This window comes from Phoxinus phoxinus (genome assembly GCF_949152265.1).
Source record: "Phoxinus phoxinus genome assembly, chromosome: 21".
In the NCBI taxonomy this organism is placed as follows: Eukaryota; Metazoa; Chordata; class Actinopteri; order Cypriniformes; family Leuciscidae; genus Phoxinus; species Phoxinus phoxinus.
Window position 1 is genome coordinate 30,012,191 of NC_136896.1, and position 21,944 is coordinate 30,034,134.

Sequence of the window (21,944 nt, forward strand, 5' to 3'; positions counted from 1 at the left end):
GATAATCTATGAAATCCTTTTATGATAAAATCATTGATTGGTTTCAGCGCTACGTGCCTATTATAGACATTTAGTAATTACAGCAATTAAACTGAATGAATAAATACAATGTATGAATTGAAATAAGCACTGAAATCAGATTTAAGATCCAAATTGGCCATTAACTTTTTTATTATCAATTTAACCGTAATTGAATTCTTTCTTCTCCTCTCAGTCTGAGCTCTTACACACACACACAAACACACACACACAGTATATATCCAACACTTCAAGACATCCCATCCCAGGCTCTTCTCTGAACTCATCGGTCCAGTATTGATTTGTAATCGGGCTCAGTGACGGGGATGGAGAGATTTAGACCACATTTAAATTCTACATCGTGTATAATTAAATCTCTCCGCCTTCCCTCAGAGGTGCTCGATACACAGCTGATGATTACACATGAGAGGCGCATTTCAAGTTACGACTATACTTGTTCGTTTTCAAAGTGAACACCTAAAACAGACCTACACAACACTGAATCTGTCTGGGAAAGCCAGGAAGTCTGCTATATAAACACACACACACACACACACACAATAATTATAAGTGCATTGCTTTCAAGCATCTCCAGCTTTCTACTTTTAACCTTTAAATGTAAATTGTCATTTTAAAAAAATCTTTCACAGAAGTTACTAATAGACCAGGACCTTATTTATGAAGACGTACATGAATGCCAAAGTATGCAAATTTCAGAAATGTTCTTTACAAAACACACACCAAAAGTATGGTACTTATACATTCAGAAATCATTATAACATCCTGATTTGCTGCTTAAGAAACATTTATGATGTTGACAACAGTTGCGCTGCTTCATATATTTGTGGATTCTTTGAATAGAAAGTTAAAAAGAAAAGCATTTGTTTGAAATAGAAATATTGTGTAACATTATACATGTCTTTAGATCAATTTAATGCATAAAAATATTAATTTCTTTAAAAAAAAATCGTACTTAAAATCTATATGATAACATTTGAGTAGCATACTTTGTGTGTGTATGAATGTTTTGTAAATCATTCGTATATGAACATTTCATAATTATTTCCAGATACTCACTCCCGCTTCCTGTAGAATTTGATTATCTATACATTATTATCTATATATATTATCTGATCTCAATAAAGGCAAAAATAAATCTTGATGAAGTTTGAAACAATCTGTATTGTATAAACCGCTATAGAAATAAAGGTAATAAATGGGTTTGAGAAGGTAATGTATACGGGGGGTGTAAATGTGGGTTATGCTCACTGATGTATAATTATGTAAGTATATATATTTCATTTAATATACACAATACGTATAAGCGTATATATAAGTACTTTGCATTGAGAAAGTAATTTTATTCATTCTTTGTTTATTTACTTTTCCTCATGCTTATAAGTTCATATATTTACTATATTCAAGCAGTCTGTCACATTGTAGGACTTGTACTTATAGAATTTATTTACGTTTGAGGGCTGGAGGAGGCTTTGTTTTTGACACTTATTGTAGAACATATGGTTTTTAATGTTTCCCTGTTTATGAAAAGCTAAATAAATCATATAAAAAAAAGAAATAAAGGTAACTTGACCTAAACCAGCACAATAACACACTCAGGAAAATATTGTTTAATTATCATTATCAACACAATCTTAGAGATATCATTTTTGTCATGATGAGGTAATAACGAGGATGCGAATAGACACATTATTTCTAAACATCACAGGGGGGAAAGTGGACATAAAACAAGCCCGGGAAAATGGTGGAGTGAAACTAAATTGTTTTTGGTGCAAGAAACCTCAATTACACTATAAGTGGACCTTATAATGAAAAAACTAATGTAATGCTGTTAAAAGGCGACTCTTTTGTCAGTGTTGTGGCACAGCATTGGGTTCAGGTTCAAGTCTGGACTGCTTTACATCACTCACGCTCCCTAATTACTTTGTCACTCTTCACTTTCTGTCTAACAAAAAGGCGAAAGCACTGACACACACACACACACACACACACCGACTGCTACTTCCAGAAATTACAGCCATTAATCTTCAGTGGAAAACAAAGACTAGACTGAACAAATGCTTCGTCTAAACACATTAATTTCTGGTGACGAGTATTGTTGAACACATCTCCCGCCCCCTATGGTTATAATTGGCCACACAAATCAGACTAACTGCCCCTCGGCGCTCTTGACGTCCCTGCCCGCCTGTCCAGATGCCTTCACCCTCACATATCTACACTACTGAACGAGGGAGAGTGACCTCAGGACTATTTGCTATTGGCATTGTCATGATGCTGCGGTGTATCTAGCAGGAACACAGTTGCTTGAGGCAAGACCACAAAAATAAAGGAGGATACGGACAACAGCAGACTCCAGAAGAGGATGATGATGATGATGATGATGATGATGATGATGATGATGATGATGATGATGATGATGATGATGATGATGATAATGGAGTCTGTCGTGCTCACTGGCCTTCAGCTAATCTTCCAATCGATTCTGTGAACCAAACTAAAATGTTTCGGACGGATGGACGGAACGATGGATGGATGGATGGATGGATGGACGGAACGATGGATGGATGGATGGATGGATGGATGGATGGATGGATGGATGGATGGATGGATGGATGGAATGAATGAATGAAGGAAGGATGGATGGAAGGAACGAAGGATGGATGGAACGAAGGATGGATGGAACGAAAGATGGGTGGATGGATGGATGGATGGACGGAACGATGGATGGATGATGGAACGATGGACAGAACGATGGATGGATGGACGGAACGATGGATGGATGGATGAAACGATGGATGGATGGATGGATGGAAGGAAGGAAGGATGGATGGATGGAACGATGGATGGATGGATGGATGGATGGATGGATGGATGGATGGATGGATGGATGGATGGATGGATGGATGGATGGATGGATGGATGGAACCAAGGATGGATGGATGGATGGATGGATGGATGGATGGATGGATGGATGGATGGATGGATGGATGGAACGAAGGATGGATAGATGGAACGAAAGATGGATGGATGGAACGAAAGATGGATGGATGGAACGATGGATGGATGGAACAATGGATGGATGGATGGATGGATGGATGGATGGATGGATGGATGGATGGATGGATGGATGGATGGATGGATGGATGGATGGATGGATGGATGGAACGAAAGATGGATGGATGGAACAATAGATGGATGGATGGAACAATGGATGGATGGATGGATGGATGGATGGATGGAACGATGGATGGAACAATGGATGGATGGATGGATGATGGATGGATGGATGGATGGATGGATGGATGGATGGATGGATGGATGGATGGATGGATGGATGGATGGATGGATGGATGGATGGATGGAACGATGGATGGAACAATGGATGGATGGATGGATGATGGATGGATGAATGGATGAATGGATGAATGGATGAATGGATGGATGAATGATGGATGGATGGATGGATGGATGGATGGATGGATGGATGGATGGATGGATGGATGGATGGATGGATGGATGGATGGATGGATGGAACAATGGATGGATGGATGGATGATGGATGGATGGATGGATGGATGGATGGATGGATGGATGGATGGATGGATGGAAGGATGGATGGAAGGATGGATGGATGAATGGATGGATGGATGGCTGAAAGAAGTCTCTTATGTCTCATTTATTTGACAGTATTTTGCTGCTCAATATTTCTGTGGAAACTGTGATACATTTTTTTCAGGATTATTTGATGAAAAGGTCTTTACTGTCACTTTTAATCAATTTAATGATCAAAGTAACAATTTCCTACAATGATTTCTTATCCAGTATTGTAGATCAATACACGATTCAAAAGACAAACAGTCATCAAGTACAATCATATTTAAAGGTTGAAACAATCTCAATCTCTGCAACAGATTTAATAAGAGCAAAACACTACGCAAGATTGCATTTAAACTAAAGATTGAGCATCATTAAAGTTCTCATTATATGCCTCAAATGCATGCAGAAAATAAACATTTATTAGTTTACTGGATTTTAAATTACAATCTACAAACCATGCATATTTAATGTCAAGGAAATTAGATTTTTCATTTTCAATGCAAGATAATTTTCCACGGCCCTTCGGGCGAGCACAAAAGATGAATTGTGAAATAGGAGTTCTGCAAAACTGATGTTGCATTAGATATTCAGGATAATCAAACCGAGTGTAATTAACTCTGGGTCACAGATAAATAACATCTATTCTTTTCTAAGCCTCGCTGACAGAAGAAAACCAGCCCCTGCCTGCCCTTACCAGCGAATGTCAATTATCTGTTTTATTGTGAAGAGAAAAAAAAGAGATGTGTGATGGTGACACCAAAAGAATTTATGGCAAAAAAGTGAAGAAATGACGGACACATAAAGCAAAGATTGAGTTATAAAAATAAGGTTTGCGGGTCTCTTACCCCTGCCGCAAATCCCAGACTGCCATCCAAGATCCGCTTCTGAGAGGAGGAAAGAAAAAAGATACATTGTGTGTAAAAAAAAAAAAAAAAAAAAAAAAAATAAAATAAATTTACAGTAAAGAAACAGCAGCTGTAGTCGCCACAACTTTACCGTAAACATTTTTTTTTTTTTATTCTTAAAACAAAGTGATGAGAGAGACACATGATGAATGAAGTTCATCAGAAGCAGCTTTTTCACAAGCTGAGGTAAATACTAATATATATTTCATTTCCAAAAACTGTACATTTAACAGTAGTTTACTGTAAAAAAATAAAATTACATGAAATGTCCCGTTTGATCGATTACAGTTTTCACTGTAATCTTTACTGTTAAAATGACAATATTTGTTTTAAACAAAACTCAGATCATCACATTAGCACAGTTTATATACCGAAAATATAAATATAAAATATACCGATACAAAGCAGCTTCACAGTAATAAACAGGAAAAAAAGAGAATCATTGATAAAAACTTCATCAAATAAGAGTGTTAGTATATGTGTGTTTTTGACTTTTTTTCTGCTCAGTTAAAGGCCATAAATGCTGTGTTTATATGTTTTGATGTGATTTAGGTGGTTTGTATTGTTGTTGCTAATTATTTGATGAGATATTGTGTCAGTAAATAGTTGTTTCCACTAAAAAAGTATGATTTTTTACATTACAAATCTTTAAATGCCTTTTTCTCAAAATGAGTTTTTTGTCATTCTCCAGTAGAAACATCTCAGCCGATGTACACCAAACTCTCCAGTTATACACTTAGCAGTATTCTGAAGATATGTTCCGAGGGATTTGTTAATAAATCATTCCTGGCTTGATTTATGTGACATTTTAATCAAACAAATATAGCGAAAATCAATTTTTTAAGGCTATGAACAGTATATTTTGATTTCCTAGGTAATGAAAGCATATATCCTGAAATCCCTCTGAACATCTTTCATCTTGTGTGTAAACAAAATGAAAAAATAATTTTGCACCTGGCTTTATCATATGCTCAGATCTATCTACCGAAAATATATGCAAAATTGTGCATATTTAATGAGATAATGCCTAATTTGCATAATTAAACATACAAATTTTAAAAACTTGTAATACATTTTTTTATGAATTTGTGTAAGTAACCAACTGAGGAAGTTTCATGGTGATATCTATTATTTTAAAATTGTACCCTATTCACCTGTAGTGTCTCGCCTTAAATGCAAATATCTCCCTTTGCTCTGAACTTTGAGCGTTGTAACTTTGCAGATGTTGTTTATGATCAAACAGCAACATTGCACACTAACTACAGTTAGAAAAGTCAAATCATAATCGACCACCCCTTTTAAATGAAAGCTTGCTTCTTTATAGAGCTCACCTGTCTGCCGGAGAACACGAAGACCAGAGCGGCTCCAGCTGCCGTGAGGCCCCAGGTGAACAGGGTCCCCAGCAGGGCCTGGACCACAGGACTGAAGCCTGGAAGCATGACGCCTGTGCAAACGACAAACACACAAGAGACACGCTGCGGTTTATTCATCACAGAGCTGGGTGTGAACCAAATCCTGTTTATCCAGGATTCTTGTAAGCACTGGAGATTAAAACAAGCCCTAGCTCTCACTATTTGCATGTAGAATTAACGAATTAACGTTCACTTAATGACAAGCTCAGTGAAACAATTGTGTGGTTATAATTACAATAAATATGTGACACTGAATATGTCTCGAGTCGCAATAGCCAACTATACATTGTATGGGTCAAAATTATTGATTTTTCTTTTATGCCAAAAATCATTAGGATATTAAGATCATGTTCCATTAAGATATTTAGTAAATTTCCTACCGTAAATATATAAAACATGTATTTTTGTGAGTGAATGCAGCACAATCGTGAACATAAATGCACAACTTTAAAGGAGATTTTCCAGATTTTCAATAGTTGTGTCTCGACCAAATATTGTCCTATCCTAACAAACCACACATCAATGGAAATATTATTTATTCAGGTTTCAGATGATGTATAAATCTCAATTTTAAAAAAATTGGTCACATATGGTTACACTTTATTTGAGTGTCCTTGTTATGCATGTTACATGTAGTACTAACTATAAATTCTGCATAATTACATGCAACTAACCCTAAAGCAAACCTAACCCTACAGAAAGTAGGCTACATTACAAATATTACTGAGAAATTAAATATATAATTACACTGAAACACGGACCTCTTAAAATAAAGTGTAAGCAATACAATATATATCTAGACTAGTGTCAGATAGTGACACTAGTGAGTACAGCACCTGTCATTATGCTCAAATCAACACTAAAGCATCGAAACAAGCTGATATTTTATTTGATAACTATTAAACAATCCAGTGATATGATAAAGTGACAGCAGTGCCGAATAAAGTTTATCTGCTACAGACCATCGTGAACTTCTGCTGCATTTAAACCATTCAAACATTTCCAAAACCGAAAATAAGCATAGCTATAGCCGATTTTTAGTTCGTTTTCATTCATTCTTTGACATTTTTACCTCAGCATAGACTAAGTTATTTATTATTGAATAGTACTTACTGTTTACAGGCACCGACTGAGCCTCTTCACTTCCTGCTTCCCTGTACACGTGTCTGTGTTACGGCGTAAGCCCCGCCCCCCTCGAGCTCCTATTGGCTAATTCACACGCTACGGAGTTTTAAAGTGGCCACGTCAGCTGCGTTCAACAGGTCGTCGGATGAAGTTTGCATCAGTTTGCATAGTTTGCAGAGACAGCTGTTCATTTATTTTAGCACTGGCCTTATGTGACTTTCTTTCTTTCTTTTCGGCTAAATGTACTTGACTCATTTTTAGAAATGTTGATGAAAATTTTACATAGGCTAGCCTACTGTGGAAAGATGTTCTACTAGGTATTATTGTAAACTCCGCAAAGATAAACAACCCCAGACTTATTTTATTAATATTTTTATTTTGATGGCTAAATTTCACATTCATGAATGCAAATTTTGATTCGAAAAAAACATGTTTTATTCCATTTAAAAATCAAGTGAAGGCAATTTTGAGTCAATATTGCCCTCGAAGAAACAAAAAACTATTCGAATTTTATGTACACTCTTTAAAGAATTCCTATAATGTTTATAATTGTTTATACCTCCCCCTAGCATTTGAAATGCATTGTATTCTATTCTATTTTTATTGTTTGTTTTGATATTTCTTTAATTTAAAAAATATATATAATAGATCATATTTTTAATAATAAAAAGTTTGCATAGGTTTATAATTTGCACAGATGTAAACTCATAGATTTAAAAAGACATTAGTAAGTTGCTGTACCTTGGCCTCCATGCAAGATTGTTCTGGAAGAATTTGGATAATTATATTGGGAGAAAATGGTGTGTTAGCCTTTTGGAAAAAAAATAAAATTAAAAAGCACTGAAACCATAATATCATAAAGAACTTAATTTTTATATATGCTTTATTTGAACATTCAGTTTACAGTGTGAAACAACACAATTAGAACACAACAATAAGTATTAAGAATAACAAAAATATAAAGAAAAGTAAAAGAAAACCCTTCACGAACACCATAGCACAAAACAAAAGCAGAACTAGACAGTAAAATAAACAAGAATGGGGGAAAATAAAGCATTACTTAAATTAAAAGAAATGTAAACATTAATTAAGGTTAAAAAAATCATAAAGAACTTGTAATTTACGTCTTGATATGGTGACGTCACTTGCAGCATGTACAGAAAAGTGAATTAAATTAACTATTAAAAATGTAATGATATTTTCATGTTTTATATTCAGACAATCTGAGTTTGAACCTCTTTCAAATCATTTTCCAATGATAAAATTGTATTATTGCAGCATAATCAATCTCTTATCGCTATCTTTCATCTCTGTCTCGTTTATTTGATCCAATGTTCTTTCTTGATAACGATTGGCTTTCTTAGAAAAGCACTGGTTATGATTGCACTGCTTCACATCACATCACATTTATTTAATTTTTTTATTTTATGGTGAGCAGATTTTAGTTTCTTTCATGACAATGTGATTCATTAACCGTATGAACGGCTCATGTTGATTTTAAGGTCTGTGAAATAGGGTTTGAAGTTTTTTGAAATATTAAAATGACAGAGCATGAACTGTGTTTGTTTATTGTGACAAAATACTTTGAATAAATTATGCTGGATTCTTCTAATAGTTGAAATCGTAGAATTGTTGTGGCTTTTCAGCAGCTCATAAACAGATTTGTCAAACTCAAGGTAAAATGTAAGATGGGAAATAAAGCATCACGTGATTTATACGGCAAAGTGCATTTGAGTGTTTGTGATTCAGAGCCATGATAAACCATAAGAAATTAGATCAAAGAAGAGAGATGAAAGATAAACAGAAATAATGGAGATAATTAAAGAACACATTTTGACTTTAATATACTTGCTTTTATTTGTAGGTGGAATTATCATTCACTTAAAGGGTTAGTTCACCCAAAAATGAAAATTATCCCATTATTTACATGTGTACATGACCTTCTTCTTTCAGCCAAACACAATCGGAGTTATATTACTGTAATCCTGGCTCTTCCCAGCTTTATAATGGTACCTGAGATTTTAAAGCCCAAAAAAGCGCATCCATCCATCATACCAGTAATCTACACGCCTCCAGGGGTTAATGAAGGCCTTCTGGAGCGAAGACATGCGTTTTTGTAAGACAAATATCCATATTTATAACTTTACAATCACTGGCTTCCGGTAACGGAAGTACGGAAAAGTGACCTCTGACCCGACGCATGACGAGTGACCTCTGACCCGACGTATGACGAGTGACCTCTGACCCGACGCATGACGAGTGACCTCAGACCCGACGTATGACGAGTGACCTCTGACCCGACGCCTGACGAGTGACCTCTGACCCGACGCATGACGAGTGACCTCAGACCAGACGCATGACGAGTGACCTCTGACCAAACGCATGACGCTTGACCTCTTACCCGACGCATGACGAGTGACCTCTGACCAAACGCATGACGAGTGACCTCTGACCCGACGCCTGACGAGTGACCTCTGACCCGACGCATGACGAGTGACCTCAGACCCGACGCATGACGAGTGACCTCAGACCCGACGCATGACGAGTGACCTCTGACCCGACGCATGACGAGTGACCTCTGACCCGACGCCTGACGAATGACCTCAGACCCGACGCATGACGAGTGACCTCAGACCCGACGCCTGACGAGTGACCTCTGACCCGACGCCTGACGAGTGACCTCTGACCCGACGCATGACGAATGACCTCAGACCCGACGCCTGACGAGTGACCTCTGACCCGACGCCTGACGAGTGACCTCTGACCCGACGCATGACGAGTGACCTCAGACCCGACGCCTGACGAGTGACCTCTGACCCGACGCATGACGAGTGACCTCAGACCCGACGCCTGACGAGTGACCTCTGACCCGACGCCTGACGAGTGACCTCTGACCCGACGCATGACGAGTGACCTCTGACCAAACGCATGACGAGTGACCTCTGACCCGACGCATGACGAGTGACCTCTGACCCGACGCATGACGAGTGACCTCTGACCCGACGCCTGACGAATGACCTCAGACCCGACGCATGACGAGTGACCTCAGACCCGACGCCTGACGAGTGACCTCTGACCCGACGCCTGACGAGTGACCTCTGACCCGACGCCTGACGAATGACCTCAGACCCGACGCATGGCGAGTGACCTCTGACATGACGCCTGACGAGTGACCGTTGCCCCGACGCATGACGAGTGACCTCTGACCCGACGCATGACGAGTGACCTCTGACCCGACGCATGACGAGTGACCTCTGACCCGACGCCTGACGAGTGACCGTAGACCCGACGCATGACGAGTGACCTCTGACCCGACGCATGACGAGTGACCTCTGACCCAACGGTTGGGTTTGTACATATTTGACCCAAACATGGGTTGAAACAACCCAGCATTTTGTTGAATGTACCTCAGCATACACTGTTTTACTATAATTAAAGAACACACATACAACAAAATCATACAAGACAAAGGAATAAAGATAAGAAACACAGATGAGACCAGGAACATGCACTAAATGCTTTTGAATGAAAGGTCTTTGACCCTGGATCAAACCCAGTCTGGAGCCGCACGGGTATATCTGTGGCAATAGCAACTATACATTGTATGGGTCAAAATTATCAATCTTTCTTTTATGCCAAAAATCATGAGGATATTAAGATCATGTTCCATGAAGATATTTAGTAAATGTCCTACCGTAAATATATAAAACATGTATTTTTGTGAGTGAATGCAGCACAATCGTGAACATAAATGCACAACTTTAAAGGAGATTTTCTCAGTTTACATTTTTTTGCTCCTCAGATTCCAGATTTTCAATAGTTGTATATCGGCCAAATATTGTCCTATCCTAACAAACCACACATCAATGGAAAGATTATTTATTCAGCTTTAATCTGATGTATAAATCTAAATTTCACAAAATTGTTGGTCCAGGGTCACATATTTCCAATCACGTCCTGGTTCTTCTTTACAATTCTTAGAAACTACAGCATGGTATTTGTAAAACCGGTATGTTCCTAGTTAAGAGATACAAGAAAACTCAAGCCCAGAACAGTGAAACCAAACGCTGGCCATGTAGATTTATAGGAGAGGACTGGATACCTGTCTTCAGCAACACAAAGTCACCCGAGGCCCCTTAAAACCTCGACATAAGCTCAGCGTGCCAATGGAAAGTTACAAATTTGTAGGAATGATTCATGGAATTGGGAGTAGATGACCTCCAAAACAATTTGCATATTGCATAATCTCTCCTAAAACAGTGCTTGTGGTCAGTGAGGTGAGTATATATGAGTATAATCATTGCCTCCCTCAGTTAGTTTTCCGGCATTTCTCGGGAAGTTCACTGGCATTCCAGCAATGCGTGTCAGAAGAGGAACAGGACTAAGGTGATCGCTCATTACTCTTGCCCTTTTATCTGCAAGCGCTTCCACCCACTGAGGCCTTGTGCGCGTGATAGATGATTCACTGACCCACAAACAAAGACAATCAGCCAGAAATATAAACAGTGAAGGGGGGGAAACGCAGCATATTCAAACAAGCAGACGGAGACAGGCCAGATTCATCACTCATCCGATGGGGACGCATTTGTAAAAGTGGGTGGCCCAGAGGAGAAGTTGGGGGTTGATCGGCACAGATTGACCCCCCACTGAACTGCGAGGGAAAGGGAGGAAACATAGGGGTGGAGAGAAGGAGGAAAACGAGAGGGAGTGAACAAGGGAGTGTGAAAGAAAGAGGCTGGATGGACCTTCTGACAAGAGTGTTTAGTTATGAAAACAAAAGTATTGTAACAGATGGCACCCTGGAAACCTCATAACAGCGGATTGGAACGAGCCGGCGCAGCTTATCGGAGTCGACGGATGACTTACACACACACACTTTGGGATATATAAGATCTCCACAGGAGGGTCTGACACCAATTGGGGTTTGGAGATATTTCAACAAAATCCTATTGGGGTGAAATGTGTTCTTGAGATGGGAAAGTAAGCCTTCAAGGACAAGGTTGAGATCAAGAACTAATCCTGGTTCTTGTAATACGTTCGAACTAGAAGGACTACAAGATTAGAAATGGAAACGCCGGCGCCTTTGGAAATGTTTTACGACAACGTGTCGCTTCTAGGTGCCGCGATAAACAACGTCTACATCCAGGAGGACTTCGATGCGTTCAGCGTCACCATGGCCGTGATGTACCTGGCAATCTGCATTGTGGGATTGGCCGGGAACTCGCTGGTTATAATCACCATCCTAAAGCTGGACAAAATGTCTTCGGCGACCACCGTCTACATTTTCAACTTGGCTTTGGCTGATGGACTTTTCATGGTAGGACTCCCGTTTATCGCTATCCAAAACTTCCAAGACCAGTGGATCTTCGGAGATGCCGTCTGCAAGCTGGTTATGGTTCTAGACGGCATTAATCAATTCACGAGCGTGTTCTGCCTGACGGTGATGAGCGTTGACCGGTACATGGCGCTGGTGGACCCGATGCGATTCGCTAGTTGGCGGACGCCACGACGGGCGAAGATCATCGCTGCATTAATGTGGTTTATCTCTCTATTTCCCGTGCTTCCAATGGCTATTAACTTTTCTGCTAACTACGGTTTGTGCACCGTTGACCCTCATGTCGCATCGGACACCTGGTGGTTGACCTTTCTCAGCTACACGTTTGTACTGGGCTTTGCTTTGCCCTTCACCGTGATGATTGTGTTTTACACGGCACTGTTAGTGACTCTGAGAAACGCCAGAACGCAAACGTCTTCTTTGCTGGAGAGTCACAGGCTGGAGAAACAAGTCACTAAGATGGTGGTGGCGGTTGTTTTGGTGTTTGGCGTTTGCTGGCTGCCGTTCTACGTCTTAAACTTTTGCTCTCTGTACCAAACGGATCTGGCGCTGGACTTCACTCGTGGCTTTGAGTTTGTGGTGCTGCTGTCGTATTCGTGGAGCTGCGCCAATCCAATCCTGTACGCATGTCTGTCGGAAACTTTTCGAAGGCATTTCCACGCCCTCCTCTGTCCGCATAAGAGCTCGCCGGCACACTGTGACCGAGACACCGAAGCCTACGTCCTGCGCGACACCAACGCGCAAGGCATGTTAGCTTAGTGTTTTAAAGTCCCCCTGTGGGGAAAATCCAGCTTTTAATCTTGTTTATGTGTCTATGTGGTGTTTTTAATATGCTTTGAGGCAAACCATGTGCAAATTCATAAGCCAAGCTGACACCATTGCTGAGTATTTTCTCCTAAAAACTGCTGTGATCTAAAGACAGTCTCAAAAACACGGTTTTAAATGTTGTTTCTGACGTCACAAACTACCTTGTAACCAATCACATCAACCTGTCATTAACTGTGAACTAGCAGGGCAGGGGAGTCTCCAGAGATGCCAGGATATTTTTCTGTTGATATGAAAAATCGGGTAGATTTAGCAATATAGCGCGGGTGTATGATGTGTATTACGATGTTATGATGAACTATATATGCCTTTCTCCACTGACGTTATGTTTTGTTCAAAGCGTTTTTGATGATTGTTAAGGCAAACGGGAACATGGTTTGTGTAACATAGCTTTCCTTTATAACTGAGAACTGATAAGAATGCAAAATGTGTACCTTAAAAGTCGCTTTGGATAAAAGCGTCTGCCAAATGCATAAATGTAAATGTAAACATTAGCAGCACATTATTAGCTGTCTGTCTAATAACATAGTCAAGCAAAAGGCTAATCATCTTAATTACCGTTATGTGTAGTGTCCGACGTTGCAAAGATCGATCCCATTGTGCAGCGTTTGTTTACCTCAGTAAGTTGGCCGAGTGAATCTCCTGAGTGGAGGCGGGGCTAATTAGCATATTCATGGTTCGGCTTATTTTAAATGAGTGTAGAGTTGCATTCCGGCTATTTTAAGGTATGAATATTTTTTTCCACACGAAAAACACGTTTAAATATGTAATTTTGGTGATCAAAGATGAGTTTTAAGGGATAAAATGACTACAGGGGAACTTTAAATAGCTAGCATATGTTGCTACATTCCAACATAAATAGAATTACTTTGTAAACAGACAATCCTTAATTGCTTTCTGCGCCACATTTTTTGTAGTGTAATTTAAAAGTATGAGCCTGTGAGATTGCCTTCGCTTCTGTGCGATTAAGAAAAATACAGGAGCAGAATGAGGCATGATAAGTGGAAGCACAAAAGCGGAGTTGACGTGGTTGGTTTCCTTTGCTAAGGAAGGGTCGTGTTGTAAGGATGATTATGCAATTTCTGCCCTCCTGTAAAAGTGCTGTCAAATTGATTGTGTTTTTCTGGATGATGTCATGGTTGTCATGGCATCCAGCTTGGACCAAATATTTGAGGATTTTTGTGTGACTGTTGCTAAATGACACATGAATAAGGAATGTGTTTGTGAATTTGTTTGAAAAAAAGTTGATATATTGATGCTAAGTAATAGCCATAGTTTAAGTGACCATATTGCTCAAATAAATTTAATTATTAATAACACATGGCCATATACATACACATGTACATACACAGGGTAATGTTTTTATTATTTTTTATAAATGTTTTGTTACCATTTTTGGAAATATTTGTTAAAAATGTTTTTTGTTTGACCAAGAAACCAAAAGCAGTTATTCTTTCTTTTCTTTTTTTTTTTTCTTTTTAATAATATATTCTGAATTATATTGTAATATATTATGAATATTATAAATCAGTAATTTACCCTTGTTTTATCACAAAATTTTATGCTTATGCTTTTATGCCAATATTTTACATTATTGCATGTATATTTGCTTATAATCATTCAGAACATGTTTCTTTTTATATTCCGGTCTACGTATGTAAATTATCATTATTCATAAACATTAAATTGTGCAGCTAATGGCAGAGTGTGTTATTCTCTTTGTTCACGTATTGCATTATTTAAACATTTATGAATCTCTTTTGTGGAAGTCGTCAAGTTTTCAGATTAAACTTTAAAGAGAAACAAACGTGCATTCAATTCGAGACGTTTCTGCTTTGAAATGCATAACCGCTTGGATTTGGCAGAGAAAAATGATTTGTTCATATAGGCTGCAAGTTTGACTGAGGTTGGTATTAATATCTTGACAGAGTTGGACTGAGAAATGCGTTGAGAAAACGTCTCACAACACTTCTCTGGCTCACATCTGTTGTTTTTGCAGCAGTTTTTATAGGCAGCCAAGGTGCAATGCCAGCCTATAACATACCTTTCATTCCCTGCTAAAATCTGGAAGCATAAGACTTTAATCATCAAAACAATATGACCAGTGACCACACATGTGCACAAAATGTACTCGCACTCATTCTTGTCCATCATCATGTGAAAAAAAAAAAAAAAAATGCATGAGACAGACTTGGTGGGAGACAGTATGCTCAGATTAGAGCACTTAAAATCCTTCATTCCCAAGTGTAGGAAAATAGTATCCCATGTCTCCATGATGAATATGTTTTCCTAACGATTGTCAAAAACGTACACCTCTGACATAAAACAGATGGAAAATTAAGCTTATCAAATCTTCCCCCCAAAAAAAAGATTTAGATGCAAAATTAGAAGGTTAGGAATTGCTCTCACGCACATTATGTACCAAAATAATTTTAAATAACATCTCTCCGGAGGTTATGATGAGATCACATCCCTCATTGCTCTGATACGCATCTGTTATGTCAAAATATAGAAAATTACTTATTTTTTATTATGAAATAATAACGAATTCAGAATTGAGCAAAAAAAATCTACACGAATACAAAATAGAATATATAACATGAATATATATATATAAATATTATATAAAACGTGTTGTCTGAGGAAGCTTATGTAAACTGTAACTCAATTTAAATGCAATATTGCCATTAAAAAATATATATAATGTAATTCACAGTCCTGTTTTTGGGGTTGTTGTCCAAGGCAGAAACCTTTTGCTTAAACTCTGCAATTATCCGTCCAGTCGACAGTGCAACACACTCTACATCTGACCATTTAACAACAAAACTGTCCGCCAGTTCAGCTGTCTCTTTTATATCTGGCTTTGTGCCTTAGAAAACAGCCTCCTATCTTTATCAGTAGTTATCACTCTGCCTATAAACTGACAAAAGCTTTTAATTGGACCCTTGGGCGTCACATGTCCGGTGTAGGCCTGTAATGTATAGGTTTGAAACATCAGGCACATAATGAAGAGGTTAGCTCAATTCAAGACAGTTGCGGCTTAAAAGGGCAATTCGTTTAAAGTGGTAGTTCGCTCAAAAATGCGTCGGGTCAGAGGTCATGCGTCGGGTCAGAGGTCACTCTTCAACCGGAACTATAGACTCGCCTCAGGCCGTTACCGGAAGCTGGTGATTAGTAATAAATATGGATATTTTTCTTTCAAAAACGCATGGCTTCGCTTCAGAAGGCCTTTATTAACCCCTGGAGGCATGTGCATTACTGGTATGATGGATGGATGCGCTTTTTGGGGGGTTCAAAATCTCAGGTATATTCACTCCCATTATAAAGCTGGGAAGAGCTGGATATTTTTTTAATAAAACTCTGATTGTATTAGTCTGAAAGAAGAAACTCATATATGGCTTGAGGGCGAGTAAATTATGGGATAATTTTCACTTTTGGGGGAACTATCCCTTTAACCCTTTAAGCGGCACCCCTTTTTTAATAAAAACATGAAAATGCACATTTCGAACTTAAATGGTTGTAATTCAAGAATGCTTTGGAATATAGATGTATGATTAGTCTTGTTTTAAAGAAGACATTTGGCATATTTTTGAAGAAGTGAAATAAATTAAGAAAGTTAAACAGAAAATAAGTTATAGAAGTTTGAGTTTATGAAAATGTGCAATGTTAAAACTTTAATTATTCATATTTTATATAAAATATATATTTTCAAAACCTGGTGGACTCTAAAAACGCAAAAAAATCAAAGCCACAAATCTGAACAAGTTGTGTTTCAAATTTTAGGTTGATATCTCAAAAAATGAGCGTTCAGTGAGATTTAGTTTGGGCGCAGTACCACACTTCTCCACTAGTGGACATTACTGTCCATCTCCATATGTTGTTTGAGTCTGAACCATTATTTTTACAATTTTCATACAATTTATGAAGTAGACATCCTATTCAGAAGTAGTGTTGGAAGTTTGGCAGATTTTGAAATGAATTCAACCTCTAAGAAACACAGAAGATCACATATGTGCATTATAGCTCGCTGACACATCACTAATGCTGAATCTATTATTATTTCTTTATATTCAAAACATTTTCAGACCTTTTTTCTAAAATAATTAAATGGATGCTATCTTTTGAACTCTTGGCATGAAAACAAACTGAGGTTTCTACCATTCTTTCATGATTTTTCATGTTCATCACTATTTCAAAATAAAGGTCTGAACACGCCTTAGGAGTATGAACATATTCTTGTTGCATATTGATAAATTACGGCTCCTCTGTCATTTATTTTGAAAATCAGTCACCAAATATGTAAAGTAGAGATTGTAAGCTTTCAAATGATATATAGTTTGTCAAGATTAGTTTATAGTATAGGATATTAAATATGGCAATATTTAGATGCCAATATAAGTGGTTAAAAATTAATTACATTCAAAATTGTATAATCATTTACCTTTGAGGCTACTGTGGTACATGTTCTTAAAAGAATAAGATCAGATGTAATGGAAACATTATGGAAATGTTATGAATTATCATCACTCACTGGAGTTAGTGTCCAACATCTGATGTAGTAAGTAGAAAAATACAAAAATATATTCATAGAACTGTGAATACTAAATGAGGCAAGGGTGTCGAGTTACATTCAAGATATTTTAAGGCATGAAGAATTTTTTTTTATTTTTATAAAAAACATTGAAATATGTAATATTTGGTGAGTTTCAAGGGATTCAAATGATTAGACTTTAAATAAAAAATAATAACATGAATAAATATCCAGCAAAATGAAGGAGATTCTTCCTGTGTTCTGTTTAACACATTTATTTTAGTCCAGCACAAAAGCATGTGTTGAAACGGGAGCCCTAATAATAATAATAATAATAATAATAATAATAATAATAAATGAGATGCGAGTCTTCCACCCGACTGCGACCTGTTGGTGTTCTCCTGCTGAGTTCACAGATTAACCGTGGCCTTGTGGGCTCGTAGAACATTCAAAAAACACTCTCGATAAGGTTTATTCAATCTGTGGAGGATTTTTGTCATGAACATTTCCACCATGCAATATTTCACCCACAAAACATTAGTGGAAATGGCATTTTGAACATTTGTTGGAATAAAATGACACACTCCTTTTGGAAATGACAGCATTTTATGTATCCTAAATACAAACTAATATGTAATATGTTCACAGTTTTGAAATAATTTGACAAAATTGCTTATAATTATGCACAATAAAAATTTGATGCACAATTTTTTTTTAATTTTTCACATTTCATCTCATAATTTGTTTCAAGCATGATCTTCAATGACACATGTTAAACACTTTAAAATGCCAAAAAATTATGTATTTATATGGTCTTAAATAAAAGTGTTGTTTGTTATTTGTGTAAAATTATAAATATTGTATATAATTATATATATATTGAAATGTTTTATGATTATATTGATTTTTAGGGTAATATTTATGTGTTTGCTAGCTTGCTCGCTAGCTTAAAATAATAAAATGTAAAAAATTAGATAAAAAAAGTATAAAAAATGAATGATAAAGGCATTGTAAAAATAATGTTTTTAATAAAAATCAGCAACTGGGACATAAAAGTGGCCAATAATAAAGAACACAAAAATGCTTTGCTTTCTCATAACTAATGCATAATCCTCTCTATTTTTACCACACACCATCCAGGACTTTTGTCAGCTTGAGGAGAATGTTTTCCTCTCACTGTTGCCTTTCTCTTTGAACACTGCATACTGCATATCCATTTGTTTAGAGCTTTATAACAAGTTTGGAAAAGAAATGGCTCTCTCTGTCAACCACTCATCAAAAATAATGGATGCTATTTCTTTTTCCGTACTTGTTTCAGTTAAATCATTTATCATTTTGATTTATTTAACCCTTTTTGTCAAGCTGCGTCTGTTTATTTTCATTGGCACAGTTTACCTTTCATCAAGGCTTTTCATGACTTATCAGCCATTGACCTTTAACCCCATATATTCAGTTTAACTGCGTGCTGTCCAAGGTGAAGGCTCGTGGTGTGTTCACTTCTCTTCCTTTAGGATTGAGCATTTCAGTTCTGTTAAAGCAGAAGATAACAAATCTCAGGAATTTCTGTTAAAAAATGTGTTGTTTCATATATATAATCATATAATCAACCACTTTTTTAAGGTTGCTAGGGCTGTAACGATACACCAAACCCACGATTCGGTTCGTATCACGTTTTTTGACCCACGATTTGTTTATTTATTTTTTAACATTTTTTTTACAATTTTTCGGTGCTGATGCGATGGTGACCCTTTAATGTAACATGTAAGGGTGGGGCTGCTAATAAAGCTGTCACAAAGAACCGGCAAAAGTAATGATTATGAATATGTCAAATAAAGCAAGGAGACATTTTAATTGTTTATTAATAAACAAGTGTTTTCGGTGTCTGCTGCAAAGATGAAGTTGACGATGCTGACTCGCGATATTCGCAGTCGTGAACGCGCCGGAGAGAAATGCACATCTCATATGGATTACATTTCGTTTTGAATTGTTCTGTTTGAAAGTATGATTCAAGCGTTCTGTAGATAATAGATATATTTCTCAGGTCTGTGAGGCGAGTTGGCTATGCTGAGTTTCGGTTCATTTATGAGACGAGCTCCAGTTCATGCGCCGGCGCCTCCGTTTCATGATATCTTATCTGCTTTACTTATTATTTATTAAATCCAGGCAATTGGTTGATGAAACATTAATACAAAACGAAATTCACTTTAAAGAAAGGCTTTGTGCTTTCTGTTTGAGGTTTCTGTGAAAGTTTTAAAGCAGTTTTTTTAGTGCCGATATCAGAGCGGATATCGTCCGTAACCGAGAACTGTCACGTCCGTAACATTGTTTTTTCCTCATAAATGCGAACACGAAAAATAAAATAAAATGAATGTTCTGTGGAGAGCACAGTAGCTTGGAGAGCTTACATTAGTAAGCTACTGGACATCATCTTTCAAAACATGACCTGCGCGAAAGAGAACAAAAATGAATGCGTCTCTGTCCCCAGCACATTTCAAACCAAACTGACACCCATGTATATAATGGCTGCAATTTTCATATAGTATTTTGTGTGTGTGTGTGTGTGTGTGTGTGTGTGTGTGTGTGTGTGTCTGTGTGTGTGTGTCCAGATAAGTCCATATTCTTAGAATATAACATTCCATTGTGTTTTTTTTTGTTGTCGTTTTGTTGTTTGTTTGCCACTGTAGGGGGGGGGGGGGGGGGGGGGGGTATAATGCCGTTTTCCCAAGATGTGAAATAAGTCTCTGATGTCCCCAGAGTGTGTGTGTGAAGTTTTAGCTCAAAATACCCCACAGATATTTTTATATAGCGTGTTAAAATCGTCACTTTTTGAGGGTGAGCAAAAACACACCGTTTTGTGAAGAGCTTTTACATCACACACACACACACTGAAAATGTCTAAAACTTTTAGGCTTTTATGTTCAAACCGGAGTCAGACAAAGATGGAGAGACTCAAGAAGAAGTGACAGCATGTAGAAGAACAGGACATTTCTGAATGGTTAGTTGATAAATTTATGTAGATTATGTGTAGTTATCTTCTAGTCATTGATTAGCATATTCTGTCTTGATAATCTATAAATCGTGTTCAGGGGGCGGGGTTTATGCAAATTCTAGGGTTGGTGATGTCACTAACCCGGGAGGAATGTTGTGTAGTTCCTACCAGCCGTTTGTTGTAGTCCTTAAAAAACTATTTCTTTAAAAGCAAATATCTCCCTTTGCTCTGAACTTTGAGCGTTGTAACTTTGCAGATGTTGTTTATGATCAAACAGCAACATTACACACTAACTACAGCTAGAAAAGTCAAATCATAATCAACCAGCCCTCTAATGAAACACACTCCAGAATGTGAATTGGTCAAGATAGCCTATATGTTTTACTAGTTAGTCAAGATTAGTTTGATTCAGCAGCTTTGATTGAACAGATTCAAAAGTGTGAATTAGATTTGTGTGCATGCACTTGGTTGGATTATATGTTTAACCCCTTCTGCTGCCTTCTACAGGCAATTGTCACATGACAAAGATGGCAGATTTCAGGTTGCACACACACTTCCTACAATAGAAGAATATGACTTGAAAAGTAAATCCTAGCTCCCTTTATTTTATTTATTTATTTCTATATATTTTTTCTGTAATGCACTTGTGCACCTGATCCTATAGGCTATTAAATTGCAATGATACATTTTTGTTGCCATGTTGTCTGTACATGACATATTGTTCAATCATTTTTTTATTATTTTTTTAATCTTCCACAGGGTCCTATAAGCATTAAGATCATTAAGATGAAAGCAGCTTTCTGCAAGTTGTGCAGTTTTTATAGTGTCATTTCTAAAGCTTGGCTTCAATAAATAGTGCACGTTTTAAGTTTACAACCATTTAACATCAAATTATTTTATCTCAAAGAATTGAGGGCACATTTGATTTCTCACGATGTGACTAATTTAAAGTCTCTGAATTAATTCCCAAATGTAGGCTATTCATTTAAATTTTATCTAATTTTAAACATCTTTTTTGGGGGGATTCATAAATTATTATTTTGACCCCTGACATATTCCCGTATCCTTATCAAGACCACACAGCAAAAACAACTGAATATAGCCTTTCATGTCGTTTAGATTAATGTATCTGCGCAGGATATATCAAGGAAGCGCGCGCTCGACGGATCAGTAGCTCCATCTGCACTCA

At 37.4% G+C, this 21,944-nt stretch overlaps 2 protein-coding genes across 5 annotated transcripts in view; one reads left to right on the plus strand and one right to left on the minus strand.

Moving 5' to 3' along the window:
• The window catches only part of slc39a11 (solute carrier family 39, member 11), a 159,187-nt gene extending 145,233 nt beyond the window's left edge, over window positions 1–13,954 (minus strand). For 2 of the 4 annotated variants that reach the window (XM_079595591.1, XM_079595590.1), the window contains exons 1-3: window positions 13,794–13,954; window positions 5,870–5,982; window positions 4,479–4,517 (exon numbers count right to left, since the gene is read on the minus strand). In XM_079595591.1, the coding sequence (XP_079451717.1) occupies window positions 4,479–4,517; window positions 5,870–5,982; window positions 13,794–13,833 (192 nt within the window). In that variant the 5' untranslated portion in view covers window positions 13,834–13,954. Of the gene's footprint in view, window positions 1–4,478; window positions 4,518–5,869; window positions 5,983–7,063; window positions 7,190–13,793 lie in introns of those variants that run through there. The other 2 variants (XM_079595593.1, XM_079595592.1) reach the window with 1 other exon arrangement.
• Window positions 12,000–13,295, plus strand: LOC306989678 (somatostatin receptor type 2). The gene has a single exon (XM_079595594.1). The coding sequence runs from the start codon at window positions 12,141–12,143 to the stop codon at window positions 13,167–13,169; it is 1,029 nt and encodes a 342-aa protein (XP_079451720.1). The 5' UTR covers window positions 12,000–12,140; the 3' UTR covers window positions 13,170–13,295.
• Window positions 13,955–21,944: the final 7,990 nt, after the last annotated feature.